Genomic DNA, 18356 nt, shown 5'->3' with positions numbered 1-18356 from the left:
ACCCGGAAACACTTCTGCCCTAAAAAATAAAGGTCCAAACAACCGTGTCATATGTATTTGCATTCTATATATTTTGTGGTGTAGAGTGCCACCCATTGTTTACATTAACTCCTGTTCAAAAAACATTGTAGAGCGTTCTTTAATCAGGATGTAAGGCGGTATAACACCAGATGGAGCTTATTCTTTTAGCTCTAACCGGAAATGCCTACACATTGTTGTTAGCTTGTCAATTATTCGCGTCGTTGTGTGTCATGACTTTAGCCCCGAGTTCCGTGCTCAAACTCCATAATGCGGCGTTACATTCGTGCATTGTTAATGTGCACGGTGTTCGTCGTGTTTTCGGGATTCTACGTTTATAGTACACTCTTTGAGGCGGATGTGTCGGCTGGGGCGAACGGAGCGAAGAGGATTTACGTTCCCCCAAGAGTCCCAGGACCCAGGCAAGGCTTCCCAGACAAAACAAAGCCACAAAGCTCACACCGGAAAAACAGGTCAGTAGAAATACACACGCCGTCGTCACTATTTACTCGTTTGGACGACGGACAACTGAATTATCCCGACATTTGTGGCTCAAGATGTTTAGAAAATGGATTGGAAAACTCACTAGCTTATTACGTCATAGCTTGGGTCGTAAACGGGATTCACGCGAGAATTCGAAATGCATGTGACTTGGGGTATGACGTGTTTAGGTACATTCCGGAAAATTGCATAGTGGGGTCACCAACGACTTATCCCAATGGGCAGTTCTATAAAGGAAATGAGACATTGTGATTTTCAAGGAATGTATAGAAGTGTTCATATGAAAATACTGTAGTACTATATACAGTATACATATTCACAAGTTGATTTACTGTGTGCGCCCCTAAAATTTCAGGTTAGGGGCTCTTAGTATTTTAGCATCTAAAGTTCTCTCTTAAAAAAAAAAAAAAGCCTGACCGAAGGGTGCAATGTAAAAAAAAAAAAAAATCTTGACGATTCTGTCTCAGCACTTTCTATAGTCAGGTCACTATCTCGCTGTATCTCAGCGGAGCCTCCATTCAGGTTGCCATCTTGCTTGTGCAATACATAATATTTTAGCTACAGCTGTTCAAAATTACTGGAAGATTATTCTAAGGCTTTTGGTTATGTTGAGGCCAAGGTTTGAAAATAATTAATCAAGGCAGGCTAGATTATATAAATATATGAGTATATATAATATACGTATGAATTTTTCTGGTTATGGATATTGGGCTCAGTCAAATATATCCTTTGACCTGATTGTTTTGATATCATGCCATTCAGGTACATTATGCGTCAGAGGGGCCAGCCTGAGGTAAGTGTCCAGAGCAGACCCCAGCCCCGCATGGACTTGGCAGTGGTGGCCTGTGGCGAGAGGCTGGATGAGACTGTCACCATGTTAAAGTCAGCAGTGCTTTTTAGCATCAAGTGCCTCCACCTGCACATTTTTGCCGAAGACCAGCTGCACGCCAGGTTCATGGAAGCAGTGAGTACTAATTTGTAAAAAAAAAAAAAAAAAGAGATCCAAACCAAAGGATATCTAGAATTTGATTACTCGCGTTGGTTTGCATTCTGGAATTATTAATCACCTGTTTCCTCTGTTGTAGTTGGAATCCTGGCCTGCTTTTATACGCTCCAGGTTCAACTACACAGTCTACCCCATCCGCTTCCCCAGTGAGAATGCAGCAGAGTGGAAAAAACTCTTCAAACCCTGTGCCTCCCAGAGACTCTTTCTACCTGTGAGTTGCAAACACTTCTACAACTTTGAGGGAAGCCAATATTTTTGGTAATTCTTATTTTTGTGCGCAGCTTATCCTAAAGGATGTTGAAGCTTTAGTCTACGTTGATTCCGACATCCTATTCCTACAACCTGTAGACCGCCTGTGGGATTTTCTGTCTCGGTTTGATTCCGTGCAGCTGGCCGCCATGGCCCCTGAGCACGAGGAACCCCGCATCGCTTGGTACAGTCGCTTCGCCCGGCACCCTTTTTACGGCAGGACAGGCATCAACTCGGGGGTCATGCTTATGAATCTCACAAGGTTGAGGAACATGTTTTTTAAGGTGAGGGGATGGTTTGCTTTGTTGTTGTTGTAATACAAGTGGTGACCACAAGATGTCTCTCATGTACTGTACTTGGTTGAGAATTAAGTACTGGCTTACAACATAAAGCCTAAAAAAAAAAATCTTATTTTATGCTGACAGAATGATATGACCTCCGTGGGGCTCAAATGGGAGGAGCTACTGATGCCACTCCTTCAAAAATACAAACTCAACATAACCTGGGGAGACCAGGATCTTTTAAATATTATTTTCCACTACAATCCTGGTGAGTAGCACGTCATGTCATACATATTTGAGTCACAGTTGATGTATAGGGTTGTACTGTACCAAAGTGTCCACTAGATGGCGCCACAACTACATTTTCTTTCCTCCACGTGAAAGCAATCATTTGTATCCTTATTGCCTGTTTGTAAACGTTCATTTGTGTGCTTGTTTGTCCAGAGCTCCTCCTGGAATTTCCATGTCAGTGGAATTACCGTCCGGATCACTGCATCTACGGCAGCAACTGCGCCTCCGCCGAGGACAACGGGATCTTCATCATGCACGGCAACCGAGGCGTGTACCACGACCACAAGCAGCCCGCCTTCAGATCGGTTTACGAGGCCATACAAAAGGTGACTTGAAGTACCCAGTTGTAAGCGTTTATATTTTGGCGTCATTACGCAAAACAATGAGAATTGGAAGCATTCATTCGTAGGATTGCACAAATTGAGGGTGTGATCAGAAAGCTAATTTCCATCCCGGGAGGACGTTTATGGGCTGTTTACCAGCAGTGTAATAATATTGACGACGGCGCTGGCATGTACTTAATGATGTCATCCGAGCAAATCTCTTTGCCTTTCTAGTAACCATCACATACACCAGGGGATATATAGCCACATGTCAGATGTGCAAAAATCACCTCAGTTGTATCTTTATCTTTTTCATTGTTATTTTTACTCACCTTTATGACGTGAAATGTAGTTACAATTTAATGTAAATAGTTTTTTTCAACTTTATATCTGTACTAAACCATTTTCTTAGTAGTCGTCGTAGTGGTGGGCTGTGTCCCGACGTCCACACTTTTCACGCAGCCCCCCCATATATGTTACGTATATGCCACGGCCTGCTAAAAAGTCAACGTTGGGCCGGAGTTTGGCCACCATTGCGTTAAATTAACTCATTGCTCCCAAAAACGTATAAATACGTTCAATTTAAAATGTTTTAAGAGTCCCAATGACGTATTTATACATTTTTAATGTTGTTTTTACGCTAGAGCATACATAGCCTTAGGTGCAGCCTCTCAACTGCAAAAAATGGTTGAAGAAATTGTAGTTATTTTCATAAACGGCCAGCAGGTGGTAGCAGAGCAAAGGAGATGAACCAGGGCCATGTTGAAAAAACACCTCAATTACTCACAATTCTAAACAGATTTGTGAATTATGATGAAATTTAGCTTTATTTTAATGCTAATTGCTGCAAAACGGAAACAGATAGAAATATACTTCCTTTTTTTTCTGATGAAAGAAGAGACTTTAATCTTTTATTTGGTAGGTTCCAAAAATGCAAAATCAGTCAAAAGCCAGTAAAACAGCCGGGAGTGAAGGGGATTGCTTCTTTGAAAATGGCTGGGAGTGAATGAGTTATAATATAGAACACAATTGGGGACCCTTAACAACTGTTTCACTTTCTCACATGGCCTCTTTAAAAAATAATTGCCCACCCCAGGATTGGATAAATTAACCACGAAAGAGCTAATTATGGTGATTTTATTTCACTGAATACTCCCATTCGGACACTGTTGCAATACCATGAAGGTTTTGACCACCACAGGTGATTTGTGTACACAAGCCTATAGAAATTCACTTTATTTTCCTTTTTTTTTTTTTAAACAATTAAGACACTACAGATAAATAATTCTATTGATATTGTTTTTAATAGTTTTTAATACTGCATACATTTTATATGAATCTCAGTTTTTTCTGGTATAATCATAAAAAAAAGATGTTAAAAAAATATAAAAAAGGATGTTCTATACCAGCGAATGTATTACTACGGCGAATCCGATTTTAAAAAATGTTGTCTTTTACTGTATGTACTTTATATGTATAGAATGGGGAGTGTGCCCCATCATTCTCACATAGATATCAATAGCAGCAACTGTAAATGCCGCTTTACGACGGGCCAGCATCTTACACGTGCGCTTGTAAAAAAAAAAAAGACGGCACATTTCTCTGTGACCTGGTGTGGCAAGCAAATAAGACGGGCGGTAATTCCTTTTTGATTTCCTTTGAGCACTGTAAAAGCTCCCTCATTACGCTGAAATTTCTCCAGTCATTCCTCGTTATCGCTGGACAGCAAAGGGGGAGAAATCTCACCACGCGCTCCTCGCGGATTAACTTTTTAATTTATCCATTTGAGAGATATCAGCTATACCAAAGCTGCCTGAAGCTCCACTTAAAACTGTGTTTTTTTTTTGTAGTGGCGTTGGGATTTGTATGCTCTGAGGTCACTGATAGGTTAGAGAAGCTCTTCCACACAAAACTTATATTCGCATGGAAAGGAATTTAACCTAATCCAGTTGAATTAAATTCAATATTTATCCTGACGAGAGTTGAGAAAAAGCACGGCCAGTGTTGCTAAATGAGTGATTTGGTCACTATATTTATTATTTAATTAAGTAACGATAAGGTAAGCAGGATGGTGTGCACCTTTTTTTAAATGCTGCAACAATAATTATTGGCTCATGTTTGAGAGTCACTCGTTAGGTACATTAAATAACTGATGATCCATTTGACCCTAGTACCCATTTGGCGCCGACCCAGTGTCGTCCCTGCTGGCCCCCCTGGAGGAGCAGCTGCTGAAGACCACGCACACCTACTGCGGGAAATCCCACGCGTTGTTCACCAAGGCGCTGGTGCAAGGCCTGGTCGGCATTAACAGGAAGACGGAGCACGAGTGGTGACATTAGACGTATGGTACCTCTGCGAAGCGCACCTGATAAGCCTATTTGGTCTTTTTTTTTTTACTTGAATTTCTCTTCTATCGCTACAACCGCCATATTGACTAACTGCAAAAAAAGAAAAAAGAAAAGAAAAAACTTGAAGAGAAAGCCCTTCACTTTCCATATTGGAGAATTTAACAAACTGTATCAGAAGATGAAATTAGTACGTATTTTTTTCATGAGGTCACTCCACTCGTGTGTGTTTTTATATGATGTGTTTTTATTGTTTTTTTTGTTAACTGTGAATTTACAATAATGTTACTATTTTTTGTCGGACGTGCACTGCGAACTTTTTAAACCAAAGTACATTTTGTTACAACAATTTTGAATGTATTAAAGGATGAAATATTGAACTTATAACAAACAACCATGGTGTCGTTGTGTGTCTTGACCTCCGCCGAACCCCTGGGGCTCTATCGAACCCAGGTTAAGAACCACTGATGTAAACAATGTATTACTTATATTCAGGGCCGGACTGGGACTCATTTTTTAATAAACATACACAATTTTACAGTTTGTGTATAAATGTAAAATAGATGAGCATTCCCTCGAACGATATTTGATCAAAAATGTCATTTACAATTGAATGCTCTGACAAGAGCACTGTCTTAGTTTATTTGAACAAGTATATGAACATAAAATGGGCAAAAAAGACATTTTGAATTTCACAAGAAAGACACACTAACCAAATCAAGTTAAGCCAGCAAGATTAAGGCAGCTAACATTGTACTTCCTGTTAGTACTCTTATTTTGAAATGTGTTCTCACCACTTCTGGTGCACACTACTGAGCTTACAAGAGAGCAACGGTAATCGTAGGAGGCTTTGTTGCTGTTACTAGTAACACTTGTGATTGTGTTTTTTTTGTACATACAAGGTTTAATATAGTTACATTGTTTCTATTCATGGATGAAAGGTTTGCTACTTTTGATATTAAATTATTGTAACTCGGTGACACCCTTAGTAACAAAGGAAGGCAGTCAGTTTTATATACTGTATAAAGGGGTAGTTGCTACGCACTTCCGACTTCCGGGTTTCACGCATCAGCGCCGTTTCCTGACCGCGTTCCAACAAAACTACCCCCCCCCCCCCCCAAGTTGAAAATCACAAAAATAAAACAATCTCCACCTTTTCAGCAGTTTCAACGCTAATAGTTGCTTCAACAATAGACAGTCTTCCCAAGCACCTAATGGAGACGGATGGCGTGCTTGTGCAGCAGATCGATGCACATGTCAATAATCTAAAAGCAGACCACCTGAGGTGCTCCACTGTGTGTGCGTGAGCGAGCTCGGAGGTGCTCATAAAGTATAAGTGATGGGCCAATAACAGAGGCCTAGAGCTGTGATACTGTACAACATTGACTAAGGGGAATGATTTGATGTTTTTCCCCATTAGGAGGTGGATACAGGCGTCTGGGTATTGCTCCCCGGGCGCATTGGTACGTTGCATCAAAAATAGGTGTCATTCATCACTATGTATCTATATGAGAGCTTATCAATTACTTTTATTGAGCTGTGCCTCCATGCAACATGTAGTAGACTATAGGCCCCGTAGGGAGGCACAGACAATGGCTTGAATTGAGCAGCACGTTGTAAAATTCAATATTATCCATCCCGGCAACGCGTTTATCAAACTATGTTTTATATCATAGTAAAAACACAAACTGTGATTTTCTTTTCCAGCATATTAAGCAGCCAAAAAAAAAAAAGAAAGAAAACTAAGAGTGAACGTGAAGTACCTCAAGGTGAGGTTGCCCATTTTTTTCCCCCATATTGTGACATAAAAAAAATAGCTGAAAGACAGACGGCATGAGTGCACTTTGAAAGGCCTGATCAAGTGTGTTTTGATGAGGGGTGGGGGGGGTATGGTCTGTCACAAGCAATGCAGCAATTAGGGCATCTTGTGTGCCCTTGCTTTTGGATGTTGCACACACAAAACGCTCTCATCAAAAGAACACAACCTAGAGATGTCCAATACTCAAGTTCTAACAGATCCAGGCTAGGACATTTTGTATTGACTATTTTGGCTTTTTTTTTTTTACCTCTAAAAACCGAAATAATAGATTTAGATGTATCATTTTTCTTTTATTGTACTTAATATCATGTAATGTTTTTCTTTCAAAACATCCATCCATCCATCCATTTTCTTAACTGCTTATCCTCACAAGGGTTCTTTCAAAACAAGTAATTTGAATTATGTATTTTGGGTATCCTCTTCCTGACTGGCTCGGACAAATCACATGATTCTACTGACTTTAATGATATCGTTGCTTTATGTCATCAATTATTGACTAGGGCCCGACCAATTATATCAATCGGCCGATTATAATATATATTATATTATGATATAATTCAGACATCTGCGGAAAAAAAAAAATCGGTCAATTAAGGCCAAATGGCTGATTATTTCCCCCATAAAACGTTATCCTCGGAGAAACCCAAAATTTCAGACGCTGTGAAAGTACCACGAATGCACCATATTGCTTACGTAGCATTAGCAACTAGCAAGTGTGTAGCGTATGTTTTTCAGGTTATTTTGTTGCCCCCCAAACGTCTTTTAAGCTGTTTAATGACATCCCAGTTGGAGTTAGCTGTAAAATTAACACACGACAATAATAATAACATCTATTGTAATAGAATTAAATCTGAACTTTCTTCTGTACTCACTTTAAGTGTGTACACCATGGATCCACGGCACCACACTGCCCCCAAGAGGCCAAAACGCGCAGGAACAGTCAGTATTTGTTCTTACCGTTTTTCCAGTTGCTATTATTTGACTATATTCTATTCTTATTTCACGTTTTTATTTTTATTTTGTCATTGCCCTTTCAAGTTATATTTAAAGTTGATTATTATTTCAAGGATTCAAAGAATACATTTTCTCAGAATTCAAGGATGCAAACATCCAAGGATTTTTTTTTTTTGGTCATAACACACATTTCCTCATGATATTTTTCCAGCCCAATTATGTACTCTAAACATATCAAGTACAGCAGTTGTAAACTAGTAAGAATAGTTTTACTATTGACACATAAATTTATACAATAGCATTGTATACTTCATGACATTTTTTTGATAAGGTCATACTATACACTTGTCATTCAAAGCAGAGTGAAGCTTAATAGCAAACATTAGGAATGGAGCGGGGAAATAATTTTATGCATTATACATATATTTTTAAACAATGTTTTTTTTTTTCTGCCAAAAATCGGTATCGGCATTGTCCTAAAAAAAATGCATATTGATCGGGCCCTATTATTGACACTTATTTTTTTTTATTGGATTACAAAGTTAAACAACTTAAACTGCGAGGGTGCATACGTTTATTTTTTCATACCTGAAAACGTGTCATTTTACTGGGGTTTTATATGCTCCACTGGAAGCGCACACTATAAACACAGCCGGCCGCTCCAACTCCGTGTGTTATTTCTGCACATTTGCTCGTGCATGTGCGTGTGCTCGTACATTGCACAGCAGGGGGGCATTTACATGTTGTAATAGGGTCTATATATCATGGCTGTCCGTGTCATGTAGCAAACCCCCCCCTTATTCAAATGTGTGCACGTTTGATGTCCGGTGAGATGGAATGTGACATCTTTGCTCGGCTTGGTCACATCAAGACTGCACAGATTGCTTTATTTACTTCACAGCTTGTGAGCTCTGCCCGCTTGTCAGACTGCAAATGCCACATAGAGCCAAGACTGAGGATTTCTGGCCACTTTTTTTTTTGTTTGGCTGCTTTAGGGGGGAGCCAGCTCAAGGAAATCTCAGTGTTTCTGCCAAATGTGGACATCAGTATTATATTTATAGTCAGTGAGGAGGACAAAAATGTCACTTCTGCAAAAGATATTCCCATATATGATTGACACTACGAGAGGAAAAGAAGCAAACATTGTATTTTTTTCAGCTAATGGAACATTTGCAGCCTCTATTTTCCATTCAGTGTGAGTTTGTTAGCCTTGAGAGCCAAAATAGGTTGTTGCCTACAAAAGACATCCAAGGATGATGACGAGAGGCCGCAAAATAGGACAGAAGTGGTTCAAAAATCTATTCTAATGTTTTTTTTTTTTCAAGCATAGTGAGGATACTGAAAGATTCTAAAAGGCTTAAAAAATAAAAGCTGAAGCTGTTTGAGTTGTTTTAAATTGTGCATGCTGCTACTACAGTATGTATCCAAAATCCGCTCTCTTCAAACACACATACATTTCCCCTGCGAGCTTTTCAATTAGGTAATTACGTGGACACTGGCGGTCTATTGTAGAGGCACCTGTCCCCCTGCAGACAGCAATTACCTGCCTGGTTGGAGGCAAGTTACAGGCAATTGTCTCAGTGTGTATGGGGGAGGAGGATGAGGGTGGGTGGTGGGGGGGGGGGTGTATTGTATGTCCGCCAAGTTTGTGTTTTAGCCGCAGTTTAAGTGAATCCAAGTGGCTCATTTTCAGTTGAGTTAGTGAGACGGAAGCGAAGTGTGGTAAAATGCTCAATGTGATTAATTTGTACGCATTTGGTGGCGCCTAAAATAAATGCATTTTCATTCACATGCCTTTGAAATGGCGGCAAACCTATTGTCAAAATAAAATTGTAAAAGTATATGCTTTTTTTTTTTTTTGGTGATTCTTGAGAATATACTCCTCGTATTAACAGTTCCCCAAAGAAGTCCATTAACTAAGCATTTTTGTGAATGTCAAACTGCCAATATGCACTTCAATATATATCAAATGAGCAAATGACAAATCAGGACTGTCTAGTTGAACGCAACACTCTAAAAGCAGTTGGGTCAAAAATAACCCAAAAATTTGATCGATTTATACAAAAACAACACAGAAAGTTCAGTCAAATTGACCCTAGTAGTGACCCAACAGTTTTTAGAGTTGTAGCACTCTATATAATAATTTCCTGAAAATGTAACATAATAAAATTTAAACCCAATAACGTAGTTTAATAATTTCACCAATAATGCAATAAAAATCATGACGACCTATGTTGCAATAATATTTCTACCGATAATGCAACAGCAGAAATATTGGCAGCAATCAAGTGGGCGGAGCTTACATTGATTAACTCTCTGCAGAGTTGGTTTAACACTGAAGAGATCAACTGTGTCAAATAACTCCAATACTGACCGGCGTTTAAATCAGATGGTGTTAAAAAATACACTTTGGGAAGTTGAAATCAACTCTGAAATATTTAATACCAAAATTTTAACACTTCATTTTTTTGCAGTCTTAGATTATCAACACACAAAATGTAGAACTTTCGACTGAAAGTGAACATATATCTTACATTATCTGTCAAGTTCCTTATCAGTTTGAAGAAAAAAGATCCACCTGAAAATAATAATAAATCCCCAATGGTGTAATACGGTATTAATAAAAATGTTATTACAATATCAGTTATTGGTGGAATTACATTTTTGAGTTATTACATTTTTGATCGAGTTGAGTGCAAGATGTATTCAACTTAATTGGACCTTCTGCCATCTATTCCTGTCACCATGTTGTTGAATAGATAGAAAAACAAAAACACAATATTTTTTTTAGTAAATAAATAATTAAGCGAATAATTGCACTGATTATGCTGTATTTTTTTTTGAGGGGGGGGGGGAATAACCCCACTTCCCTACAAATTCCAACCTGCCCGTTTGCGGCCCTCTTATCTCTTCCAGAGGCTCCCTCGGGTGTCAATTTACACCCTGGGTCCATTTTATTGATCTGCTTGTAAGACTTGGGAAATTCGTTAAGACAAGATGAAATGCCAACTACCAATTGACGGAAGCATGCTGTACACGTGTGTGTGTGTGTGTGTGTGTGTGTGTGTGTGTGTGTGTGTGTGTGTGTGTGTTTCACACATTGTAATTGTCCAAGCCGGAAAGGTGGAAAAACACCTGCTATCTGTTCCCATGGCGATAAGGATCTGCTGTGTTGATTAAAGCCTTTTAAGTTGTTGTTATGCCGTGCGATGGACGGTTTAAAGTGTGAATGCTGCCATCAGGCTATTAATCAATCGAACTACAGCTTAATTCTCTTTATAGGGGGGGGGGGGGGGCAGCCATACTGTACATGAAGATGATTTGTCTATCACTAGACATGACGTCAGTGATTAAATGCATAAGCTAACAGTTCAAAAAAACACCCTGGTGGCTTTCAATGTCCGCGTAATCAAATGCATTCAGAGAAGCTTATCAGTCCTGTTTATCAAGCCCTGATGTTCCGGAGAAAGGATATGAGGTTGATGGCTTTTCTTTTTTTTGTTTGCGATCAATCACCAGTATAGTCGGTCGGGAGCAGGGCGACTAACGAGATTTCCTAACGAGGGAACGCGGTAAAAGGATGTAATTGGGGGGGAAAACTCATGATTATCTAGCCTGAGAAAATGGATCTTGCACTGTCTGGAGAGAAGAGTGGCGGTCGTGAGGTGAAGGCAAAAGAGAAAAGTCAATATGAAAACACTTTGGGAGGCAGTGAGGCAGATAAAAAAAAAACGCAGAACGTGACCCGAGTTTGACCAACATTTATCCAAGGCTGCAAAGTTAGTTAGCTATGTTGTGCTTCATCGCTGATCTTTAAGCAATCATTTTTGTCATGGCTTTTTTCCCAAAATTAGAGTTGCGCGCCTCCCGCACAATGCAAAGTTGACAAACAAGAAGAGGATGTCCCATTCAATGTAATACAGAATCATATTACCTCCATTTTAATTATGATGATTTGCTTGGCTTATATAGCAAGGAATCAAACTCACAGTGTGGCCTTCCAGTCTTTGTGTCTTCTGCTCAAATTACTCAATGGCGTCAATCCAGGTGAGGCAGCGGCAGTAGAAGGAGACGGAATCAGCGCCTGGGAAGCAAAGAGCGGGGCAGACAAAACAAGAAAAAGAAAACTGAAAAGTCTTGCATGAGGATGACGGAAATTCTATTTCATGTTTGTCTAATGCAGTTTTTCTCAAATAGGTATTAATAATATATCATATATTATGGTGGCAAAGTGGAAGTCAACCATAAAAAAATCTTGACAATAACATGTTATATGTGACCTCACTAGTCTAAACATGACATTCTGATTAATATTACATTTTTGGAATATGAGTTATGAAGCATTTTTGCCACTTGCTGTCATCTGAAGATGACGTGACAGTTGCTTAGGCAACAACCAATCAGAGCTCGCCTGTTTTCTGAAGTCGCGCTGTGATTGGTTGTTACCTGAGCCCTTGAGCAATTATGATGTCATCTTCAGTCGACAGCAAGTGGCAAAATGGCCGCTCCCTGAGATGGATAAAAATGGCTGCTTAACTCATATTCCACTAACGCAATATTAACCAGAATACCATATTTAGACTAAAATAATAATAATAATTTATGGGTTGAGAGTATGAAAACTTAGAGAAAAAAAAAAAGTACATTTAGAACAATTTGTGATTAATCGTGAGTTTAATACTGAAGTCATGCGATTAACTACGAAAAAATTGAATCGCCTGACGCTCCTAATTCTTAATAATCTTTTCTTCTTTCTTTTTCTTCTTTAAAGAAAATATTATTTAAAAAATAGGGGCGTCAGGCAATGAAATTTTTAAATCATAATTAATGGCATGACTTCACTAGTTAACTCACGATTAATCACAAATTTTAAATCTATTCTAAATGTACAATAAATAAAAAAAATCTAGGTTGTCATACTCTTGTTAACAAAAGTGGGAAAAAAATGTTAAACTAATAGAAATATTTCAAATGAATTTTTGACGTTTATAGCCGTCAATGGCAGTGAATGAGTTAATAACTTGAAAACAACATAATATAATGAGCAAGTTTGCCTATCGGGTCTTTCTGTACTTCTCTTCTACACGTCCAATCAATTTTATTGCTGATATAGACTGTTCAACTTACAGTTTCATTCAAATGTGGCAACTCAAAAGAGAGTCAATTCTGCTTGCTCAAGATGATTACCGTTTTTTTTTTTTTTTTTTTTTTTTTTTTTTTTTTACAGGCACCAATAAAAGTATTTTTGAATGGGTTGCGTTTGCAACGTGGCGCATTCGTGATCGATTCAGCGCGGCCTTGAATCTCTACGCTAGCGAGCATCGCATTTCATCTGTCAGGGCGGATACTGTTAATGTTTTATTGGCCAATGGCAGTTAAAATTTTTACATGTTCATCGCTGCTGATGGAAGCTCTCTGTAATTGCCTCGCCGCCCGGCTGGTTATCCTTTACGCCATGTTTTCATGTTTTTAGACATGTTTGCAATATCTAATGATCCACTTTTAGTCCCTCTACTTGAAACTTTGTTTTTTTTTTACTGTTACTCCCCACATTTATAAAACGGAAGTGTTTTCTTTCATTGCAGCAAATGACACAAATTTATAGTGTGACTACTGTTGTTGTTGACAGTAAGAATTCAGAAATCATTTTTCAACTTACTAATATTTCTCCCATAACGTGTGTGACATTCTTCCAACAAATCTATTATTCTTTCGGGCTTCAAACTTAGGCAGTAATTGAGACCTTATAAATTAATAGAATATTCGGTTAATTAATTCTGTCAGTGTGTGACTCACAAACATACGTGACACAGCACATTTGCAAGAAATTAAAAGCGTAACTACTCATATATGCTGACAGAGCTAACATAAGGTATCGGTATCGTTATTTCAAGGTATCGGTACTCATGACAGAGGCCGATACCTTCTTGTGGCCATTTTCCGGTCAAGAACTACAAATTGGAAGAATAGAAAATGTAAAATTTATTTAAAATTGACATGTAATTTTAAGGTAAAATGCAATTTATATATATATATATATATATATCTTTAAAATGATATGTCATTGTTTTTAAGTAGGGGAATTTTAAGTATCAAAAGTAGTATTGAAACTTAGCATGAGTGACAAAAATGTGGCATCAAACATCCCTAATATTTATTTGACATGTTCTTTTTTTACGGTGTGCGTAAAACTAAAAGTGTATTAAAGGTTGCTCCTACATATTGGATTATCAGGCATGCTCCGCTAATTCTGCAACATGTCCTTGTCTGCCTCCTCCTCACTATCAACAGAGTGCTCAAACAAGCGAGATATTCCCAGTCCTGCACGTCTTCCTTCCTTTAAAGTGCACCAACAAGACACATCGCGCCCAAGACAGCGGACACATGCGTAGATTGTTTGGATTTACAGCCCTGTCGAGGAATAATTAAATCTCCTAATTGCGTCAAGAAAGAGCTCCCGCGGGAGCAACGCAGCTCCAAAACAAAGAAAGATTAATAAGGGAAAGATATGACGGAGCCTCGGAGGAGGATGGGTAGGGTGGGCGGTCTGGGAGAGGGCCGGGTTTGAAGATGTGGCCAGGCAAAGCTTAATCACTTTATCTGATTGCTATCTGGAGCCGTGAATCACAATTAGTTGGCTTTTTTGTCAGTTTTGCGGAGTCCATTTCCATGATTAGACCCTGCGTCTTGTCAACCAACATCCTGTGAAAATATGCTTTAACCCAGGGTTTCCCAACCTCTATTGAGCCAAGGCACATATTTTACACTGGACTAATCTCATCAATCAAACCTAACAACACCCATCTCATAACACATAAAGTATTGTATTATATACATAATATATTTAGTGTGTTGTCACTTATACTATATATACTATATCGCACTATATTCACTTTTAACCACACACTGCTTAAAAAAAATAAAAATAAAAAGTATAACTTAATTTGGGGGCTTTTCATATTTTCACACATTGATGTGGGCATAAGTAGAGATGTACATGTTAATTTTGGTGGCGACTGGCTATAGTTTTCTAACATTAAGCTAAATTAAACTTTTTCTCTATAGTGAGCGTCTATGGGGAGGAAAGAGCTGAATGGTTATAAAATCCAAAATACTGTGGCGATTGTTTTTGATATTTTCAGAAGCTGAGGTAGGCATTAACAGTTTATTTTGGTTGTGACAATATAACATTACATTAAAAGCCTCCTTAAGCTTTTTTACATTAAGAGTTTCAGACTGTACTTGTTTATTAATTTTTATTTTTTGCATTGTGTGGTTAAATATAGTACAATATAGAAATATAAACATAGGACCTCACAGTTCCTAACCAGATCTATTACAATCATGCCATTTTTAACGAGGACAAAATACGTGCATGTCTGTTTTTAAGAACCAATGTTCAGAAGGGTTTCTTAATATATTTTCGTTTTCAAATACATATAGAAACGACCCACTGCTAAACTACAAAAAAAAAAACGTTTAATGTGATGCTTTTACACCCCAAGTGAAAAGTGCCCTCGTGTTCCAAAATTCCATTCAAAGATGACACAAAATAATGGCGAACAGCAAACCAGGTTGATTGGTTGGCTCCCTCACCTGTGAGAGCACATTGCAGTAAAGTTGGTCCAGGATGCTTGAAGGCGAATCCAACACAACAGCCACTTGTCCAATGAAGCCACAACGCGCGTTTTTAACACTATTAAGTGTTGAAACGTTGTTTTTAAACGACACTAATTTTCTAATTCGCTGTTGTTTTGTATACTTTAGACACCAGTGTTGAGCAGGCAAGCTCTTCTTCTTTGCAAAGCTAAGGGGTTTGGAGGCGCTGGTGAGCGATGTCTGCCACCATGTGGTTAACACTAGTATTACATCTTTCAATGGCTGAGCAGCAGTAAACTTTTTTTTTTTTGTTTCAAAAATTAATCGAGGGTCACTCTGAGTGCTGGCCGCCAGTTGCTCACCCCCTTTATGAATTGTACATATGTTACAGCCACATTTTTAGGTTTTGTTGTATTGTATGTTCACGTTAGACGAGCTAGAGCTAGAGCGCTTGTCTCCATTTTATTATGCTGGTTGTCAGTGTATTCTGTACGTTACTGCATATCTATCTTAATTATGGACTGACATGAGACAATGGGTTTTTCAATGGCTCGTCCTTTGTTTGTGCTCACAAGGAAGAAGCCACATCCTCTCCAGACAGTCACCTTGCAGCAGGCTTCCTCCTCTTCCCCTCAATCCCCTTTGGTTGTCCTGGTTACCTGCAGATAAGCCACTAGCGTAATTTAGTTAGCTTGTTATCTCCAAGTAGAACGGGGAAGTGGGCAAATGAGGCACTTTGATGCATCGTCTCCCCCCCCAACCCCCTCCGGAGAGATTTGCTTGATTACGCTGCAGTGGTAAAAGTGCAGTTTTTACAAGTTCAACTGTACATTTGTTCCCTGTGTGGATGTGCGGGAATGCAGCAGGCCTTTTCTCCGCAGAGCCTCCCAAGTATCACCTGGGGTAATTGCGAAGGATGCTAATCTGCGATTCAGTTTGATAGTGTCGACATGAAATATTCACGCGTCTCTTCCGCCGTAAGCTGCCGGCAGCCCTCTTTTGTGGCATCATCACATGTATGATATCGGCAAGAGGCTCCCCGTGAGAGCTTGTGTGGGGGGGATCGGACGAGCATGATACTTGACAGTTGTTCACCGCCGTGCGATGCCGCTTCTCACTTGAAGCGCCGACGTCCTTCATGACCATCTGCCTGCCGTTCGCTGTTAATTGATTTGTCCTTGTACTGAAAGCGTCTTAGAGGAGCGGATGCAAGCAGATGTTTTGAACGTGTATATGAAAAAAAACTTGGCATGACGAGACAAAGACAATAAGTCGGAAAATGTAAATTCGAGCAATTTTAAAAGTGTCTGAATTCAAAGTTTAGAGTTTTTTTGCGCAACTTCAACATTTTTCTGTAATACACTAAAGATGGCACAAGATGGCATCAAATCCTCAGTTTATAGAAAAATAGTAATTGATGTCAAGGTAGAATGATTAAGGCATAAATCTCACCTGAGATTAAAATTTAACACTAGAATAAGGGCGCAATTCTCATCTGCTTGTCACTATAAATTGCTGGCATAGGTATTTGAAGTAAATAATCATTTTTGGACCATTTTAACTCATTCACTGCCATTGACGGCTATAGACGTCAAAAAATTATTTGAACTATTTCTATTAGTTTCAATTTTTTTCCCACTTTTGTTAACAAGAGTATGAAAACCTAGATTTTTTTAAAAATTGTATTAGAACAGATATAAAATGTGTGATTAATCGTGAGTTAACTAGTGAAGTCATGCGATTAATTACGATTAAAAATTGTAATCGCCTGGCGCCCCTAATTTTTAATAATCTTCTCTTAAATAAAAAAAAAGATTATTAAAAATTAAACAAAAAAAGTATTTTTTGTTTAAAAGAAAATATTATTGAAAATTAGGAGCATTTTTTTTAGCAAATTTGTAATCGTAATTAATCGCATGAGTTAACTCACGATTAATCACAAATTTTATATCTGTTTTAAATGTTTAAAAAAAATCTAGGTTTTCATACTCTTGTTACAAAAATGAAAAAAAAAAAGTTAAACTCATAGAAATAGTTAGAATTAATTTTTTTAAGTGTTTAGCTGTCAATGGCGGTGAATGAGTTAATGAAACCGGATAGTTGGGAATTACTGAGCTAATGTGAATAACAGAATGTATTATTTATACATCGTAAAAAAAAAATATTGGAAGTTTTTAAAAGTAACATTAGAGACTACTGTGGAATTCCACCCACCCAATTAACAAGACAACTCCGCAGCATGTTCTCTTCTGCGAGGGGGAAGCCTAAACTGGCCACCCGTAATTGCTCTGTAAATCTATTCCCTCTGGTGCTTGCACTGAACAACGGGAGCAGCTAATGTATTGGTGTCAGAGAAGGTTAAACACTTTTGCTGTCATTACTATATAATTAAGAATTTGGAGTAGGTGGTGTAATAATCCCAAATATGATCCGCGCACGGTGTCTGATGTCATCAGTGACAAGAAAGAAAGCGTTCTGTTGCGCAGCGTTCACTTGGAAAAAGAAAAACAAAAGTGTCCCCTGGCTATTTTGGTTGCAAAAGCCAATGATTTAATTGCACCCGCAGTCGCTTCCATGCTCCACTAATGATGTCAGCGGAGGGGGCACGATTTTTTTTCCTGGAGGATATTTAATCATTTGCATTTAAATTAGACACACACCCAACAACTGCAGCAAAATTAACCAAACAGTAACAACTAATGGATGTCAAGAGTAACTAATATTATGGGAAGTACAGGACCACCACGAGTAACTGCCAATAATTGATGCGCCCCTAAATGTGATTCCTTTTTTCCATATCAATAATTTTAGTTAAAATTTTCATTGGTGATTGGGCGAGTGAGTGTGCATAGGCGCAAATTCTATTTTGGCTTTTACAGCCAACAATAACTGTTCGTTGTCTCAACTAAAGAAGCCCTGAATATACTTTCACAGACGCTGCGTGTGGAAATGCGGTTCTATCCTAATTTC

General features: G+C 38.5%; 2 protein-coding genes across 2 annotated transcripts in view; one reads left to right on the top strand and one right to left on the bottom strand.

Moving 5' to 3' along the window:
• Window positions 1–15595, bottom strand: part of pphln1 (periphilin 1) — a 43120-nt gene extending 27525 nt beyond the window's left edge. The window contains exons 1-2 of the mRNA XM_077543800.1: window positions 15384–15595; window positions 11777–11871 (exon numbers count right to left, since the gene is read on the bottom strand). The gene's annotated coding sequence lies outside the window, so the exon portion shown is untranslated. The remainder of the gene's footprint in view (window positions 1–11776; window positions 11872–15383) is intronic.
• Window positions 217–5408, top strand: gxylt1b (glucoside xylosyltransferase 1b). Its single transcript, XM_077544753.1, has 7 exons — window positions 217–491; window positions 1282–1483; window positions 1605–1736; window positions 1807–2058; window positions 2200–2323; window positions 2500–2672; window positions 4841–5408. Exons 1-7 carry the CDS (start codon window positions 289–291, stop codon window positions 5000–5002), a joined length of 1248 nt encoding a protein of 415 aa, XP_077400879.1. The 5' UTR covers window positions 217–288; the 3' UTR covers window positions 5003–5408.
• Window positions 15596–18356: the final 2761 nt, after the last annotated feature.

Source organism: Vanacampus margaritifer, chromosome 15, assembly GCF_051991255.1.
Source record: "Vanacampus margaritifer isolate UIUO_Vmar chromosome 15, RoL_Vmar_1.0, whole genome shotgun sequence".
Lineage (NCBI taxonomy): Eukaryota > Metazoa > Chordata > Actinopteri > Syngnathiformes > Syngnathidae > Vanacampus > Vanacampus margaritifer.
This window is presented reverse-complemented; position numbering and strand designations above follow the sequence as displayed.

What these genes read in the sequence shown, in the direction of transcription:
- gxylt1b (XM_077544753.1), top strand. Translation starts at nt 289, where the DNA reads ATGCGGCGTTACATTCGTGCATTGTTAATGTGCACGGTGTTCGTCGTG. An exon ending in ACGCCAGGTTCATGGAAGCA is followed by an intron (nt 1,484 to 1,604) that starts GTGAGTACTAAT and finishes CCTCTGTTGTAG; the next exon opens with TTGGAATCCTGGCCTGCTTT. An exon ending in TGAGGAACATGTTTTTTAAG is followed by an intron (nt 2,059 to 2,199) that starts GTGAGGGGATGG and finishes TTATGCTGACAG; the next exon opens with AATGATATGACCTCCGTGGG.